The 20,107-nt window shown below is 34.8% G+C and overlaps 1 protein-coding gene across 1 annotated transcript in view; it reads right to left on the bottom strand.

Annotated features, from left to right (window-relative positions):
- MAG1 (Calcineurin-like metallo-phosphoesterase superfamily protein) overlaps positions 1–19,583 on the bottom strand; it is an 82,197-nt gene extending 62,614 nt beyond the window's left edge. The window contains exons 1-2 of the mRNA XM_089803481.1: positions 19,406–19,583; positions 18,912–19,068 (exon numbers count right to left, since the gene is read on the bottom strand). Of these exons, the coding sequence (XP_089659607.1) occupies positions 18,912–19,043 (132 nt within the window). The 5' untranslated portion in view covers positions 19,044–19,068; positions 19,406–19,583. The remainder of the gene's footprint in view (positions 1–18,911; positions 19,069–19,405) is intronic.
- Between the last annotated feature and the right edge of the window lie 524 nt (positions 19,584–20,107).

The raw sequence follows: 20,107 nt of genomic DNA, 5'->3' as shown, positions 1-20,107 counted from the left end.
GTTGATTTTTTTCCCAAACTTTTACCCTTGCTGACTTTCATTCAAATTTATGATCGATGAACTTGAGTACAAATTCAAACCTTGACTTAGATTATTACTTTTACAAGTAGTGGGTGTCGTTGCACCAAAAGATTAACCTACCAATGTTTGATACCACTATACTTATAGAATCTATAGGAGACGGTTAACCATGTCACAAACCTTGCAAGGGACACTAGCACATTGCCAACAACTCCCCCCTTCCAGTGTCACTCATCGCAACTTGTGTAGATTTGAACCTGTGACCAATCTCTAATACCCCTTGTTAAAAATTGTGGTCGTCATTGCACCAAAAGATCAACCTATCAATGCTCGATACAACCACTATACTTATAGAATCCATAAGAGGCGGTTAAACCATGTCAGAAAGCTCGTGAGGGACACTAGCACACTCTCAACAATTACTTAAATGAATAAAAGACAGATTTTAATTTTGTTGAGAAATTGGTTCCAAGATGTAATGGCCCTTGGTTGTTTCATTTCTAGTAAAATAATTGGCCAAAATTAATTTTAAGATTTTTAAGTAAGAAATCTATATACCTTCATTGGCAAGAGGAGGAAGTTGGATCAAACAAAGCAATGTGAATTCTTTAACAAAATCAAGGATGCTAAGACTCACAGGTATTGGATTTTGTAGCTGTGATAGAGATTTTATCTCTAGGCATTAATACCATTATGGTCACCTTCAGCTAAAAAGGACATTTATGATAAAATGTAATATTAAATATAATGGCATGTCTCATTCAACATGCGTTAAGGCATGGAAATACAAAGAGTTGTATTTGAAAATAAGAGTTATGTAGAGACCTTCTATTAGTATGTGAAGGTACCTCCTTATATATATTGTGTCAAGTGAAAGGGCATTGTACACTTGAACATTTAATAAATAAAATGATCTTTTGTTGTGTGGCTGGGTTTTTCCCTTCATTCTTGAAAAGATTTCCCACCCTATCTTCTAGTATCTTCTGGTGTTTGTTTTAGTGCTATTTTTCCCTTATTGTTGTTTATCATTATTTTTTTGGTAAAATCCAACATGGTATCAGAGCTCAGCAATATAGAAGTGTTAAATATGTTTCAGCTATGAGGAAGATCAGCTCACCTTTGGTGATTGTCTTCAATTCTATTTGGAACTAGATGCCCCTTCCTTTTTGAGCTTCTATGAGATTTCTCTACATTTTATTTATAGGATTTCATTATTCTTACATGATCAGAGGAATTATTTTTTTGAGAACTTAGGCATATTATAGTTATCTAATTCTTTTATCCCTTTCTAGAAGCATGATTTTGATTTACAATATCATGATGGTCTCATGGTCTTTGACTGGCTAGAGGAGTTTTCAAGTATAATAAGCCATTGCTTGGCCCATAGAGATTAAAAGGAAATAACGATTGCACCATGTTGGAGTTGTTGCCTAGGATGCAAAGTGACACGTTTTAGCCTGAGTCTAAGGGACATTGTCCTCTTGGAACTCTGATACATCTGCTTGTGAATAACCTTGTTGTTATGAGCTAAGTTCACATTCGGGCTAAGTTTTGTCAGGTTGGGAGTGGTGTCGTCTTTGTCTGATCGTTGTCATGAGTTACATGATAGAGAGAAATCTTCTCCAGCACCGCTAAGACAACATTACTTCCTAACAGTCCTAACTCCTAACCAAGTGTGATTCTTTTTTGTGAGAAAGTTATGGGCTTCTTTGTGTAACCATCACAAACAAAGGCTCCGCCAAGAAAAAGACGTTATGAGAAGTTATTTTGATACACTGAAATGGACGACGACATGATCACCGTCGCTTTTATTTCATTATTGAATTCAATATCATGGTGCTCATTATGATGGTAGACCTATGTTACCCTAGGTTTTCAGGACGGGGGGACATGGGGATGGGGAAACGAGTTTCCAGGATGGATTTTTTTCCTCTCGGAGCAGGGGACGGCAAGGGACAGCAGTGGGAACAGCTATATAAAAAGTAGGGAAATTTTAAAATATACAAGAAAATTTTAAATATTCATATAAAAACATGGATCACGCATGCTTATATAAATTATAGAACCTTAACATATAATGTTTGTGTTAAATAATTTAACTTTAGAGTTCACATGAGAGTGGAAATCAAACAAATTATCAAAACTGAAACATTAATTTTAAGGGACAGCCAAGGGAAAGGTTTCCAGAAGTTTCCGAGACAGGGGGACGTGGGGACGGGGTCAATTTTTGCCAGAAATGCGTCCCCGAGTAACATAGTGGTAGACGTTTGGGTGATGAACTCTCAAACATTTTAAGAAGAAAAAAAAGAGCCTATTTTTTCCCTCCGTCGTTAAGGAATTTTGGGATGGAAGATGATGATATGCCACATAGTGGTCTATGCTAAGGCATGCTTTGATTTTTTAGCTTCATTTGTATTTTGTTGAAATATCATGCTTTGTTCGTTTATTTGAAGCTTCATGTAAGTTGATGTCGAGGAATTTGGTGGTCAATTTTTTGTTGAAAGAGAAGTATTTTGGAGCCGCGGGGAGTCTGAAATCTCAGCTAGTTCTCTCTTATGTTCATGTATGGGTCCTCCTCATGGTCATTTTTATTAACGATGAACTTTGTGGTCTCCCGTCTTGTTACTCCACATAGAAGTCTCCGAGAGGATATGTTGTATCTAAGACCGTATGTCTACCGTTATTCAAGATTTTGATTTTTTTGTGTTTCTCCTATACGTTTATTCTTCATTATCGATCAATTTTATTTTGAGTCATCATTATGTGATGTGATTATTTGTTTAGATGTGCAAAGATTATTGTTGTATGTATGATCTAAGTCTATGTTTCTTCTAGTGAGGGTGTGTCTATCGTATCTTTGGATAGGATTCTAAAAAAATTTTTGTGTTATTTATCTTGTAATAAATTCATCCAAGTCATTTGTGATTATGAAATTATGTTTTGTGATACTGACCGGAAGCAATTGACCACTCTCATATATATGAAGTACTTCGGACTGTTTGGGATACCTGCACCATTTGCCAATTTTTGTACATGCTCTGATGGGACAAAACTGGTGTAAAACATGAAACAAGATTTTGATCAACAATCAAGCATTGATAATTGATCAGATAAGTTTTATTGGTTTTCCATGTGAGCAATGCTCTATACATTATTCTTATACCCTTGAGTATAGATCATAAATTTTTTACTAGGAATAATGTTAACATTGATCTCTATATTTCTCTTCACTAAAGGTTTATTCTATTGAGAAACAATGGGATGATTACATACAAAGTCATACAGATTGTGATTCAGAGGGAGACCATATACTAGAAATGTGATTCAGAGGGAAATGTTCAACTTCAAAGGGAGATGTTTAGCTTCAAAGGGAGGCTTCATAATTAAGAGGGAGTACTTATGGAATCCCAATCATTCTCATATATGCTTGTAATACTTATGGTATTTGTATACTTCAAGACTTAAATGGAACTGAGTCTTGTTTTCTTATGCCTATTTCTATTCTTGTGTGAATAAATAAGATTGTAAGAATCAGCTATGATAACTCTCACTCTAGGAAGTGAACATCATGTTGAGAGAGTCCACGATGACATCACATTGCGAGATTCTATGATAAGAGTTGGATGTCATGTTGACAGATTCCATGACAGTTCGCGTTGAGAAAGTTTGTAAGTAAAATCTTACTTGTGATTCTTACAAGTCTATCATGTTGAAGTGATTCCGTGATTATTAACTGTTAAAGGTGATAGTGTCGTTCAGCTTGGAAAACTATATTCATGGTCAAGTTTGATAGTCCTTCCATCAGAGATCTGACTGATCACTCCTTAAAACAAGTATGCTACGGTCAGTTATCTCTGCCCATCGATCTAGCATTAATTGTGTTCATGATCGATCTGATTTTGTTAACTCAAACTTAACACTAATGAGACCTGTGTTATGGTTAACAATCGAAAATAAATATGCCTCTTGGGAACAAATGCAATTGAACCATTATGTCTTATCCTTGGAATAGTCAAATCTATATGCCCTTAGCATTATATATATTCGGTGGAAAATGCAAGAGATAGCACCACTGTAAACTACAAATCGTTTTATCTCTACATTCGATATCCATTGGAGGTCAAATACCATTTCCAGAAATTACTGTTCAAGATCAAATATCATCATAGCATTGAGATCGCTGATCTATACCTGTCAAAGAAGAATATATCAGAAGTCTGAAATAATCTACAGTATGCTACTAAGTTTACCAAGCATTCACATGGTATCACAGCCAAGTTAGGAAAATCAAAGGTAAACTTGAAAAATCAGACTACCTACATTGATAGAGTTTTGTCACACCTCCACCATTCAAAATGACAAATCCAATCTAATTTGAGGATCACCTTGAGGGAGACATAAACTTCATAGCATGGAAATTAAGAATCATGATGATATTAGATGCGCACAAAGTAGATTCATATGTGAAAGATAAAAGGACAGAACCACAAGATGAGCCAGAAAAATCCCAATGGATTGAAAATAACAAGAAAGCTATGAAACTAATAGTGGATTATGTGAGAGCCCACATAGTACCAATACTGGCAAAACAAATGACAGCATACCTCATGCTAAAATCTCTAAAGAGAACCTTTGAGATAAATAAAAGAGGCAGACCTCTTGCACTCAAAACACAGCTGAACCACATAAGTATGAATTAAGGAGAATCTGTGCTGCCTACTTCATGAGAATAATAGAATTGAGGAATCAACTATCTAGCATTGGGCATGAGATAGAACAAAGAATTATCCCTTATAGCTCTACGTGGATTACCAAACTCATGGGAATAATTTAAACAGGGCATAAGTGCAAGGTCAAAAGTCCCTAAATTAGACCGCCTAAGGTCTGACTATCTACAAGAAGAAGCGAGGCAGTTACCAAAAGGAATCAAACAAAAATCCATAAACGAAGACCTTGATGTTCTGAATGCTAAACATCATAAGAAGGGAAAGAAGAACTTCAAAAGGAAGACAAAATTTCATGTAAAGGGCAAGGAAAGGAGAGATGCTTCACAAGTTCAATGTTTTAGATGTGATGAATATGGACATTATGTTGCCAAATGCCTTGACAAACTTAAGAAACAAGCATCCTATGCTAAAGTCTGGAAAACATATACAGAAGAAGATTCTGAGAAGTTTCTATTCTATTCAGCACTATCAAATCATGTATCAAATAAAGTCAATACTTGGGTGATTGATAGTGGGTCCTCTAGACATATCACTAGATTCCAAGAACATCTAGATACTATGGTTGAAGAAATTGAGGAAGAAGTAACTATCGGAGATGACTGTGCACATCCTGTAAAAGAAGTAGCGACCTGTAACATCAAATTAGATTTTAGCATCACTATCCAATGACAAGATTTATTGTTTGTATCAAGAATTAAAAGAAACCTAGTATCTATATATGCTCTAGAAGATAATGGATATAGAGTCACTTTCATGAATGGAAAAGTCTTGGCATGGCCAAAGAATGCTACTTTTAAGAAGGCTAAAACAATAGGTGTACAACATGGATACCTATACAAACTTTGCATTGAATCAAAACAAGCATTCATTCATGAAACCCATGACACAAATGAAATATGGCATAGACAATAAGGGCTTATACATTTTTGAGCCCTAACATCTATGGAAAGTAACAGGACTTCCCAAACTAAATACAATCTATAATGGAACATGTAAGGGGTGTGCATTAGAGAAGAACACTAAGGGATCTTTCCAAAATAGTCTAAGCAAAATTACAAATGTATTGGAATTAGTTCACTCAGATTTATGTGGACCTATGTCAACTCCGTCAATGGGAGGGTCTCTATACTGTGTAATTTTTGTGGATGACTTCTTCAAGAAGACCTGGATCTACTTCTTGAAATGCAAAGAGTCAGAAGAAATCCTTAAGAAATTCAAAGAATTCAAAGCCCTAACAGAAAACTCATCTAGAAAGAAAGTTAAAACCCTAAGAACTGACAATGGGCAAGAATTCAATTGCGAAATCTTTAGAGAATTTTGTATTAATCTCGAGATTAAGAGGGAATTCACTGTACCCCATAATCCTCAACAAAATGGGGTAGCTGAGAGGAAAAACAGAACCATTGTTGGAGCTGCAAAGTCAATGATGTATGACCAAAATCTTGATACTTCATTTTGGGCAGAAGCATCAAGAACAATTGTCTACATACAAAACAGATGTCCTCACTTACATCTAGATAATAAAACACCAAAAGAGGCATTTACCAGGATAAAACTTGATATAAGCCACCTTAGGATAGTTGGATGTCTTGTATACCTACATGTACCTAAAGAGAAAATGAAAAAATTAGAACCTTTCAGGAGAAAAGGGATTTTTGTAGGTTATAATGAAACTTCTAAAGGATACAAAATATACCTACCCGATCAAGGCCAAGTAGAGTTGAGCTGAGATGTCACTTTCGACGAAAACATTGCTTTCAAAAGATCTAAAACCTCAAAACAATTAGAAATTCAGGACTCACCTGAGAACATGGAGGAAGAACCTTATTCTGAGACTTAGAGGGAGCAACTAGAAGAAAACCAAAATGAAAACCATACTAGTCTTGAGATTCAAAGGGAGAAAAATCCTAATGGTAACAAAAGGAAATAACCACTTTGGGCTAGAAAAGTTGTTGAGTAAGCAGAAAACTTTGTTACACCAAAAGGCACTTTTAGAGAGAGTAAGAGGCAAAATATATTATCAAACTACATAGCACCAATGAACAAGATTTCGCAGAACCTACTAGTGTAACTAAAGCTCTTAAACACCAAGTATGGAAAGATGCCATGATAGAGGAGTATCACTCCATTCTAAAAATGATGTGTGGGATATAGTACCCAGACATAAAGGGAAATCTATTCTCCTCTAAATGGCTCTTCAAAATTAAACATGTTGCAGACGGCAGTATAGAGAAACATAAGGCACGATTTATTGCAAGAGATTTCTCACAAAAGGAGGGAACTGATTACGAGGAGACATTAGCACCAATTGCCAGATCTACATTTGTTAGAGCAGTAATAGTCATCATTGCAGCAAAGGGCTAGAAAATACACCAAATGGATGTAAAAACGACATTTTTGAAGGGGACTATACAAGAGGAAGTCCATCTAGAACAGCCTGATGGTTTTGTGATTCATGATGCAGCATCCCATGTATGCAAATTGAAAAAAGCATTGTATGGACTTAAACAAGCTCCTAGAGGCTGGTACAAGAGAATTGGCAAATATCTTACAAGACTAGGTTTCTCTAAAACTGGAGCTGATCCAAATCTCTACTTTAAGCTTATTAAAGATGAGATGTTAATATTAATTCTATATGTTGCTAACTTGGTGATTATAGGAGAAGATCACCTAATTGCTCAATGCAAAGAGGATTTGGCTTCAAAATTTGATATGAAGGATTTGGGTCTACGACACTACTTTTTGGGATGAGAAGTTTGGCAGAAACCTGATGGTATCCTTCTAAATCAAGGGAAATAGACTATTGACATTCTGAAAAGGTTTGGAATGCTAAAATGTAGGCCTATGTCCACACCCATGGAAACAAATTTACACAAGTTGAAAGAAGCAGCAGCTGAATCCAAATTTGTAGATCCTACCCTCTACAAACAAGTCATCGGATTCTTGATGTACTTTGTCAACACACGACCTGACATTTACTATGCAGTGAATGCCTTAAGTCAGTTTATGTATGAGCCACGTGAAATACACCTTGTTGCTGCTAAACACATTTTGAGGTACCTACAGGGTAATATTGGATATGGACTCAAATATAAGAATATTGATCTAGACTTACATGGATACTCAAATTTGGATTGGGTCGGAAGTGTGACTGATCGAAAGAACACATCTAGCTATTGTTTTAGTTTGGGATCTACCATGATCTTTTCAATAAGCAGAAAGTATTCTGTGGCACAAAGTTCTATGCAGTCGAATACATTGCAGCCACATTGGGAGCTAGAGAAGGTGTATGGCTTCGTAAGTTGATTGTGGGATTGTTTGGAAAGTTCTTGAAACCTACTACTATTCATTGTGACAATCAAAGTTGCATCGTTTTCCATGATCGTGTTTTTTTCCCGAGGATCTATTGCAAATGTAATAGCATTGCCATTATATTCAGTATGTGTTCTCCAAATGGCAGCGACCTCTTATATATCTATAAAAGTGAGTAAAGAATAGACATGTCCCTTCATGGGACATGTCTGTTCGTTAACATAATTACAATTTTATAATTAATTTTATATATATATATCCGAGTGAAGCTACAAAACATCAACACTCCTTCTTAGCTAGGGAGGATAAACACAGGACATGTCTTCCACCATTGGTAATATTAGGTATGGTAAAAATTATATCTTTGATCAAAGGATATCTGTCGTTTAGATATCACAGTTGATATTATGAGTATTGGCCTCCCAGAATATCAACATCCGATATTCACCAAGTACTCAAATAAGGTATGATATCAACATTTGACATCATGAGTATTGGTCTCCCAGAATATCATAAGATATTCAACAATTACTCAAAATAAGGTTTGATATCACATGTGATATCAAGAGTATTGGCCTCCCAAAATATCAAAGATATTCACCAAATACTCTGAGTAATGGTCTCCACGAATGTTGAGATGCAAGAGATTCACCATTTACTCAATTTATTTGATCTCATAATACAAGCTATTGTAAGATCGTCACCTTACAATAACTTCTGCAAATACAAGTGATGATCATTTGGAAGTTGTCACTTCCTCATGATATACACAAGGGGTAGGTCCATTAAATCACAGTCACAAGATATATTCATGAATTACAGTCCTCTTGCCTACTCCAATTTACAGGAGTATCCATCTCAAAATGGTTTACTCCCTCTGAATCAATAAGATCGAAATCACAGAAGGTTAACTGAATAACAGCCTTAGTCTTCTCCCCTCCTCATCCAATGATGTTTCTGTTAGAGTGTTAGACTCCCTTTGAATCTAATATTAATCCTCCTTTTCCTGTAATCACATTCTCAAAGGAAAAGATCAAGGCAACTTATCTTGTATAGAAATAAAATCACATATAATGATAATTCTCAATAATAATATTATAAGAACATTTAGAAATTTGATGCTAAACTTGATTCATAGTCAATTAATTCAATTTCAATAATCAATGTAGATAATATCTAATAAATTGAACATATGTATGCATATATACTTCATCTTCTCTATATATGCTTTAATCTACATATTCAACATTATTATTATTAACTCAATAGAAATTATAATACCAACTACAGTTTAAAAACTTGGGAGTGTTATTACATATGTAACTATAATGATATATCCCCTTATTACATGAATCTATTTCTAATCTTATCATTATGTTATTTATATCTCATAGAAATCATGAACTCAACCTATAATATTTGTTTAGGGGATAAAAATACAAATCATATTTTCCTATTTATAATTAAAAATGCTATTAATTTCATATAAGCATTACCTAATATACCCTTATACCTTTTTAATTCTGATTAATACCAGTCCTTTATTATAATGTGCGCTGTTATTCATGGATGCTGCTTATGGCTTGGTACCTCTTTCATTACTTGTGAAGTCTTTGCTTATCCAAATGCATACTCTATATTTGCTCATCCACGTCACAAGCAATCAATCCATGTGTGATAGTATCCAATGTCGAGGCAATGACTGTCCGTTTACTATTTGACCTTGTATTATCCTTGTATTGATCATCCGGGTAAGCAGCGACTGATCCTGTGTAAACTATTTTTCCCGCAACCAAGCCAATGAAGGATTTTATAGTAAACTATTTGTGTCTGATCTGCACAGACTGGAATCGTTTCGCTTATTAATCTTGATTTAAATTGATCAATTCGAATTAGACCCCATTCCAGCTAGTGGTGGTTAGGGATAGGTCAGTGAGAAGAACAAATTAATAGGAAAGCAAATTAATGGTTTATAAGTCGATCCAAGAAAGTCTGGAACGAATTTGCCAAAAGAGCATCAATCAAGTAGGATAGGCAACATCAGCCCCATCTCTAGGCAAATTGCTACATCAACAATATTACATGGATGTTTTCCGCATAGACCATTTACATGGATGATCTCAGTCTGCAGAATCCACTGGTCCTGTTGTTTGTCCTTTAATTCCCTACTTGTGTGGTGACCAACCAACCCAGGAGAAGTCTTGGTTTTAAAGCTTAAATCATTTGGCTTCCTTTTGGTATTGAATCTCTTTTTCTCCGTTGAGTCAGATCTTCTTGTCAGATACAAATCTTTGTTCATGTTTATCTGCAATTCCAATATCGATATTCATCTCCTCATCATTAGTGATTAAAGGCATTACACTTGTATCTGATCTGAACCTCAAATTGTGGCATCATTAGTCAAAGTCAGTGACAACCATACTTGCTTATTGCATACTCTTTTCAACCCTCATCATGCACACCACTTAGTGATGTACATGGCATTGAGGAAGGTCTTTTAATAATTTAGTTGCAGGCATCCTGTTCAATGTTCCTATGCCATGTTTGTGCTTTCATACATTTGCAGCGTGGCTCTGATACCATGTTATTTTACCCGAGGATCTGTTGCAAATGTAATAGCATTGCCGTTATATTTGATATATGTTTTCCAAATGGCAGCGACCTCTTATATATATAAGAAAGTGAGTAAAGAATAGACATGTCTGTTCGTTAACATAATTACAATCTTATAATTATATATATATATATATATATATATATATATATATATATATATATATATATATATATATATCCGAGTGAAGCTACAAAACATATAGAGATCCCTTATCACTACATGAAGGATATGGTTGAAAGGAAAGCAATTCAGTTGGAATATATTTGCACAAATGATCAAACAACAAATATCCTTACCAAGTCTCTCTCCAATGTTAAAGTGGAGTACCTCAGAAAGAAACTTGGTATGGTTGAAATGTAATTCATTGAGACTAAATCTCAAAATTCGTTCTTTTTACTAATATTTGTTTTTAAGATGTTTAATGTGTAAACTCTTTTTGACATGTGTGTGACTCTATGACTTTATGGGCCTCACCTATGTATATTACTGAAAGGTGACAATCTTTCTGATAATGTACACTTTTATTCAACATTGTAAGGTGACGACTATACAATGTCTACTATCATGCTGACTTGATAGTTAATATGTCTCATACTAATTGATCGATATCATGCTGACATGATATCTATTGCAAGATCAATTTGATCCTAATGAGATAATCACGATGGACATTATGTGACGTATTGTCCATGGACATGCCATGACATATTATGGTAGACATCATGCGACGTCGTGTCAATGCACATACCATAACTAGGATATACAAGTATCATGCTGACTTGATATTCTGTACACTCCTTGATATCACATGCTAGGTGATATCTAAAACTATTCATATCTTGTTGTCTTCCCTAGCTAAGAGGGAGTGTTAAAAGTGATAGTGTCAGTCAGCCTAGAAAACTATATTCACGGTCAAGTTTGACAATCCTTCCATCGGTGATCTAAATTGTCATTCCTTAAAACAAGCATGCTACAATCGGTTATCTCTACCCATCAATCTAGCATTAATTATGTTTGTGATCGATCTGATTTTGTTAACACAAACTTAACACTAATGAGACTTGTGTTATGGTTAACAATCAATAATAAATATGCCTCTTGGAAACAAGTGCGATTGAGCCATTATGTCTTATCCTTGGAATAGACACATCTATTTGCCCTTAGCATTATATATATTTGGTGGCAAATGCAAGAGATAGCACCATTGAAAACAACAAATCATTCTATCTTTGCACTCGATATATTGGAGGTCAAATACCATTTCCAAAAATTATTGTTCAAGTTCGAATAACATCATACCATTGAGATCGCACATGTCTACCTGTCAAAGAAGAATTATATCAGAAGTCTGAATTAAACAACAGTCTACTACTAAATTTAAGGAGCATTAACTGTTAATGTTGTAGCTTCATTTGGATAGATTCAACCATGATATCGATACATTGTATGACTGATTATTATGATTAATAACCATTAGACAATTTGTTTGTGTATGCGTGCGCGTGTGATCTTATAATAACTATTTTCTAATTATTAATCATAAATATTAAATTAATGAATAAACATGTCCCTTTGAGGGACATGTCTCTTCTTGTCTTAAACCATTTATAAATGCAAGAGGTTGCTGCACTTGAAAAACACATACTGTAACAGGCAATGCAATTAAATTAGCAAGCTATCCTCAAAAATAACATGGTATCAGAGCAAGATCCCTCCTAGTCTATGAGATATTATAATTAAAAAGAGAAAATAATTTGATAGTTGAAAATCATGGTGAACGGCAAAGTTGTAATTTCTGGAGATTAAGAGATGTTTTCTTAAGGCTTAATCTCTAAAATATAATATTCGCAGTTTCAATTAATCTGAAGACAATGTGTGCATAAGATTTTATGAGATCAATATAATTTCTTATAAGAAGGGTGAAAAAAATTCAGTTTTATTATTTATAAGTATAATTACTAACGACGACAGTTGACGATGTTGATGTATAGATAAGTATTTGTTTTCCTTGAGTATTACAATTATCTATTCATTATAGTCTCTTTCTTATTTGTATTTTCAATGCGTACTATAAGAGCTATTTGCCTTGATCTTTTCTTTTTAGAATGTTCTAGCAGAAAAGGAAAAAAAAGAACGGGAAGGGGGGGGGGGGGTGGGTGTCTAACACTTCAATCAGAAGCAACATTGGATGACGAGCTCAAAAGATTGATATTTAGAGGGAGTCTAATACATCCGTCTGAAGAAGCAGATAGAGCATATGTTTTAGTTGATCCTTGAAGATCTTGATCATATTAGAATTAGAGGGAGTTTTGACTTCATGTAAGTTTTGGTATCATGCATGTGCCTACATGATTTAATGGGCTTGTCCCCTACGTACATCATGAGGGAGTGACAACTTCTAAATGATCATCAATTGCATTTGCAGAAGTTATTGAGAGGTGACAATCTCACAATAACTTAATTTTCTATTATGATAGATATCTTATGATGTCTATGCAAATCATGATAGATTATAGTTTGTATAGTGGATTTTTTATGGTACGCAGTATGAGAATACATGTGCACATACCTTATAAACATTTTTGAGTACTTAGTAAATATCATGTGTCGATATTCTGGAAGACCAATACTCATGATATCAGATGTGATATCAAACATTTTTTACTACTTGGTGAGTAATGTGTCGATATGTTGAAAAACCAATACTCGTGATATCAGATGTGATATCAAACCTTATCAAGTACATGGTGAATATATGTTGATATTCTGTGAGACCGATACTCGTGATATCAAAATGGTGAATCATATGTTGATATTCTGCAAACCATTATCTTATTTGAGTATTTGGTGAATATCATATGTTGATATTTTGGGGGACCAATACTCATGATATCAAATGTGATATCAAAATGTTGAATATCTTTTGATCAAAGATATTACTACATTACATTGAGGTAATATATGGTCATGTGTTTATCCTCCCTAGCTAAGAGGGAGTGTTGATGTTGTAGCTTTAGTCGGATTGATTTAACCATGAGATACATTGTATGACTGATTATTATGATTAATAATCATTAGACAATTTGTTTGTGTTTGAGTGCGCGTGCCAGTGCACATGTGATCTTATAATAACTATTGTCTAATTATTAATCTTAAATATTAAATTAACGAATAGACATGTCCCTCAAAGGGACATGATGTCTCTTCTTGTCTTAAACCATGTATAAATGCAAGAGGTTGCTGCACTTGAAAAACACATACCTTAATAGGCAGTGCAATTACATCTGCAAGAGCTCCTCAAAAATAGCATTTACATTAACAATGAGTAAATTGACTCTCTTTGTGTCATGTTGAGAGATTCCATGACAAACTCTATAATGAAAGTTGGTTATGCTTCTTGCAGGGGTTTCATGTTGAGTGATTCCATGAATTTTATTGGATCCATGATGTGATTAGATTTTATCATTGACATTTTGGTTGCAGCCTTGTGTGACTATTCAGCTAAAGATCTCTCTCTGGCTAAGAGGGAGTGGTGGGGTTTGTAGCTGCGATAGAGAACTTTATCTCTGGGCGTTAATACTATTATGGTCACCTTCAGCTGAAAAGGACATTTATGATAAAATGTAATATTAAATATAATGACATGTGTCATTCAACATGTGTTAAGGCATGAAAATACGAAGACTTGTATTTGAAAATAAGAGTTATGTTTTAAAAATTGTAGAGACCTTTTCTTAGTATGTGAAGAGTATCTCCTTATGTTATATATATTGCGTCAAGAGAAAGGGCAGTGTACACTTGAACATTTATTATCAATAAAATGATCTTTGTTGTGTGGCTGGGTTTTTCCCTTCATTCTCGAAGGATTTTCCCAAGGTATCTTCAGGTGTCTTCTGGGTGTTTGTTTTAGTGTTAGTTTTCCCTTATTGCTGTTTATCATTTTTTGGGGTAAAATCCAACAACAGGGGTGGGTACTTTCACCAAAAAAAATCCAATTCATTATGTGGTCACGGTGCTTTGGTTTTGCTGCTAAGAATGCTAACCATATCAAATGTAAATTTGCAATATCCATCATGTCTCTCAACCACTGTGGCTTTTCCCTTTCAAGTTTAATATGTTTTCAAATTTCTCTTTGATGGCAATTTGTGGTATGAAATTGTACAAGGAGAAGAGGTTTATAGGCAATGGAGGTTTGTAATATCCTAGACGGAATATTTTTTATTATTTTACATATAATGATCAGCACAAAATGATTAATCATATAGCTCTGTTAGGGTTGAATGTATATCTTTAAGTGGATGGATCCTGAAATAAATCAACCATTAAGTCATTGAAAATCTCTTTGGAATATTATTAGACAGTTCTTAGATTCATCATTAAACCTTTGACTTGTTCAGACCCTTAAACATATAATGAACTACAGAGTTTTCTAATATTTTATCATTTTCTGGAATATATCACTCTTTTTATTTGCAGAAAAATATACAACATGCTGGGTAAATATTCAATAGGCATAATTCCACCTTGACATCATAAGGCAGCTACTAACCTCAATATGCTGCAATCACCTTTAAAATCATCTATTAGCAGTAAATAAAAATAAACTACCCTTCTTTCAGAGTTTATCAATTCCTTCCAAAACTGTGATTAATCTTCATTTGATACAGCAAGCTATTCTAGGCTATTAAATTATTAATGCCATGGATATATCATAAAATATGTCAATAACAAAATGCTAGGTCAGCATTTGCCAAAGTTTGTCCCCTAAATAGCAGTAGTGTCAATTAATTTTGTGCCTTCAAGAACGCAGCAGAATAAAATAGATACAAGAGTCATAGGATATGAAGTGTCTAGGGTGAAACTGAATGTATATTGAACTGGCTGCAACTCCTCTTTGGCCAAACACCCTTCTTCAACATTGTAAGGCAGAAATTAACAAAACAGCAGCACGAACAAATATGAATATGATCCTAAGTACCAAATCTGCAATTCATATTTCTAAAGATAAGGTAGTTTCTACTATATTATTCGAATCTGCACAACAGTGATCTCTATGTAAAATCACTTCAAGGAACTGTGGGTATTCATCCTCCAATCCAAGGCTAGAGGGATTTTCTTGTTGGGTCAATTGAATTAAAGTCCACAGCTCCAACAAAGAGTACATTTCAAAAAAAAATTGATTGATCAATATATCTCCTTATCCTTGTTTGGCATTTCTTGAATAGAGTTTTCCTCCAAAAGGCATAACTCTTCAATTTTCCGTCGTGACCTTTGATTGATATTTGAGAGGAATTATGCCATGTCGATTCTCTCCAACCAATCTTCACACCACAATGCAATTAATTAAAAGTGTTTTTCAATACTTAAATATATATTAAATTATTTAAATTCAAATCTTGGCCCCATGGGCCCTAATTTGGGAAGGTAAATCTGTACGCCATGGTAACCAAGAGATGCATCTCTGGTGATGAAAATGTCCCCAAAAATGTCTTGATGTGCAGGGCAAATCACATTAAAAGGCAAAAAAGGAAAGCAAATAAATAAAACCTGCATAATGTTTCAAGCCAATATTTTGGATGATAGAAAAATCCATTCAAGGTTATAGTGATCGGATCTACTAACCGTGTAGACTTTATGAGAGGGGCAAAAACAGTTGTATGACTTATTTCCTGTCATTCTAATGGTCTAAAGAGAAACTACCTTTGCTATTTACTGCTCTTGTTTTCAAGTTCTACACCATGATATTTTCTGGAAATTAATTAAGTATATTAAATATAAAATGGCACCTCCAAGTACCCTTGTCTCCTAGGGACCGCATTATAAACACATTGTATCTGATTTCATCTTCACAACTACTCATGTGAATTAATGCAATCCTGAGTTTGAGGACAAAGCTCCTTGATTGCAGTACTTCAGATCAGGACACAAATCCTTCCTCTTGCTTAACCATTCATCTTAAGGATTGCAATTGTTCAGCATTCTCAGGTCACCGCTTGAGTATTGGTAGTGACATATTGTCCCCATGGTTGTCTGATGCTCATTGCTATCTTCTATTAATTAACCAGCTTGGAAGGGTTAGTTGATGTGTTTGTATGATGGTTGAATACAACAGCACAGTGTACCTATATGATTAATTTCAATTGCTCATCAGGATTTGTTGCAGTAGTGACACAATGGATAAGTGATTTAATTGTAATCTGTAACATCCCCATTTTTGGTTGTTCTAGCATTGCAATTGACATTCATCTTCCTGCTTAGTGTCAGCTTTGACAGAGAGGTTAATTGATGTTACCCGTAAGCCCAGATGGTCTAAAGCACTCATATGAGACTTTCTGAAGTTATTTCCAGCCTCTAGTATGTTCTCCAACTTCTTGGAGAGAGCATCTATTTATAGTAAGTTGCCTGGTCAGGTGACTTGGGTCTGATTCTCATTATTCATCATCGCTGTCACTCCAATGCAATCAGATTTCAATTCTGATGGATGTGGGTAGAAGTGCCAGTTCTTTTCCATTTCAACCTGTCGCTATGGTGCTTTGGTTCCATTGCCAAGAATGATAAAATATCCAAAAAGCAATACTAACATCCATCATGCCTTTCAAATGCTATGACTTCTCTTTCAAGTTTAATATATATTTTTAATCCTCTTGGAGGCCATGTTTCGCATTAAATGTCAAAGGGGATGAATTTATTGGCAATTGGTGTCTCTCACAATAATGCGACCCAAGCTCAAATGACCCTGCTTAAATAGAGTGGCACATGCATTAATAGGCATGTGGTGAAATTTCACTGTAGTAATTATGGGGTCCCTTTGAGAATGGATCTGACTGTTGGCCAATCAAATCTATTGCTACTCATGTTCATGTCTCAAAAATCTTTACTTTAAGTTTCAGCTTACATGGCTTTGGAATAATTCCCTTCAGAACATTATGATGGGTTGGTGGCAGGAGGGGAAGCTTGCTTATGGTACTCCAATGTACCCATTTGTCAATTAACTTCAATTTGTCGGGTAGAAGATTAAAAAGTGGAACAGGCTGTGCTTTGGAAACATCTTCTTGGCAAAGGTTTAAGCACAATCTCGGGTAGATGCATTACTTGCCAAATCAGAGATCAAGGCCTTTGAGCAGAACTGTATGGAGAGGAGTCAGTTGCAGTAAAGGAGTTGGAGGAATGGGAGCTTCAGGAGAAGATTTATTGGAAACAAAAGGCACGAGTTGATTGGATTTAAGAAGGTGACAGGAACACGACGTTTTTCACAACACACTGATGGATGGCAGATATGGTAATGCTATATTTCTCTCATTTCCTCTGAGGGTGTCCCTCTCTCCTCTGTTACGGTGATTGCTCAACAGGCCACCAAATTCTTTGGGACTTCCTTTGCTGAGAATTCTCTACCTGCCAATACGATTCAATGCTTGATTGTTTTACGTAAAGCTCCTATAACACAACTTGGCTATCAATACACCACACTACTGTTGGTCAGGAATCCTTCTGCTCAACCCAATTACTCATACTGTGTTGATAATTACTTTTGCAGCATTGGAAGTTTGCAGCATTGGAAGCAAGGGCTATGTTAAGAAAAGAAATTCGGGGGGTAAGTCTTGCATATAATTATTCATAGATTCAAAATTAGAACTTATCTTCAACTCCAAAAATCCAGTAAATCCACTGAATTGACCGAAAAATTGTACCACAAATCACAAACACTCTGCTACTCCAAATGAAATGTTTTACTTGCAAATGAAGGTTTGTCCATTACTTTTAGTTCTTGGTGACTTCTTTCAAGCTTGCACTTTACGGACAAGACAAAACATGGAGACTCATAAGAACTCGAAGACTCCCTATGATTAGAACCAGTTTAATTCGTCCATAATCTCTTTCCAGACTTAAAATTGTATGACTAATTAGGCCAGTCTAATAAACATTATTACAGTGTTGCGTAATCTCTGGTTATCTCATTTAATGCAACATTTCCATGGTCGTGCGAGAAACTGGAATGTAAATTTTGAAACTGGAATTATTTGTGTTCAAACTTATCCCTGATGATGGATTCAATCGAGAGACCCGAAATATCAGACAATACTAGGGCTACCAAACTAATGCCAGAAGAATCTTGCACAAACAATCATATCTAAGGACAAAACAGAAGATAGAATTTTAGTTGACCAAAAGTAAAAAACACCACTGCAATTATATTTATCTCAACAAAAAGGGTTTGATAATAAGTAGGTGAATACCTTGATGCAGAGATTTCCGGGACTGATAATGTGCTGGATTTTTCCTGGAACGAGCATAGATTTGAATTTCGTTGGCAAATCAGGCGCCCTATGTGGAATGTGTAGATCTCCCAGAGCTAAGACTAGCACCATCTCTACTTGGTTTGGCCTCACCCCACTGCTCATAATGAAAAAGGTAATGAGTTTCTATTTTAGAAAGCCCAATAATGAAATAATGAATCGGCGAGCTTACAAACTCAAGTTATATAATAGAATAACCTAACTGAGTTAAAACTAAAGTTTTTCATATATTAGAAAAACCTAATTGAGTTAAAACTAAAGTATCAGACAACAGATATACAGTTCTTGAGCTTTAATTTCCAATGGAAGTTGCCAAATCCACTTACGAAAATATATTAAAAAATCAGTGTAGCTTTGAAAAACTAGTATTAATGTTCGTGTAACGAGTTTAAAAGCACATTAAGAAAGGAAGAAACACGAAAAGAATTTAATACCTAGAAAGGATCGAATTGCTGAGACTTTCGAAACAGCTAAATCCTTCTTTGAATCTGCAAATGAATTTCTAAATAGTTCGCTGATTGCTTAAAGATTTGCCCCCGATCTGCTGCGGACAGAAGCAATGAAGATTTGAACCCGCAGACCTTTGATGGGACGACTAATCTGAACGCAGAGAAAACTAAACGATTTCGTAAATAACAATTTTAAATCATAAAACGTAGCTAAAATGGAAAAATAGATTTGAGTCGCATCACGGGGATGCTTCATAATGGAAAGGGAAGGATGTTTATGTTTTTTTTTCTAAAAAAATATTGAATATTTTTTAAGTCTAAGAGATTTAGCTAGGCTTTCTAAGTTGCGACTCTTGGTTTTCTATCGATTGTATTTGTCTTATTGTAAAGGGCAAATTCTAAATTGTGACTCTTAGTCTTTCAATTGTTGTTTTTAGTGTGGTTAATTGTGAGGAGCTCGAATAAGCTTGTAAGTCTCATATGTTGGTCCCAATCGATACTGAGAAGGTGGGTGAATCAATACGTTCACTTCTACAAAATCTATAAGTTAACATAGCTACTTTTAACACACATTTTGTTACTACCACCTTAATTATTAAGAAAATGATAAAATTTATGCAGTAAAACCATACATTATCAAACACAGAGCATACATCCATGACAAATACTTTTATGTGGAAGCCCTTG

The sequence above is a fragment of the Cupressus sempervirens genome, chromosome 10, assembly GCF_028749045.1.
Source record: "Cupressus sempervirens isolate cs-2001-9-10 chromosome 10, ASM2874904v1, whole genome shotgun sequence".
Taxonomy (NCBI): domain Eukaryota; kingdom Viridiplantae; phylum Streptophyta; class Pinopsida; order Cupressales; family Cupressaceae; genus Cupressus; species Cupressus sempervirens.
Note: the sequence above shows the minus strand (reverse complement) of the source record. Positions and strands in the feature narration are given on the sequence as shown.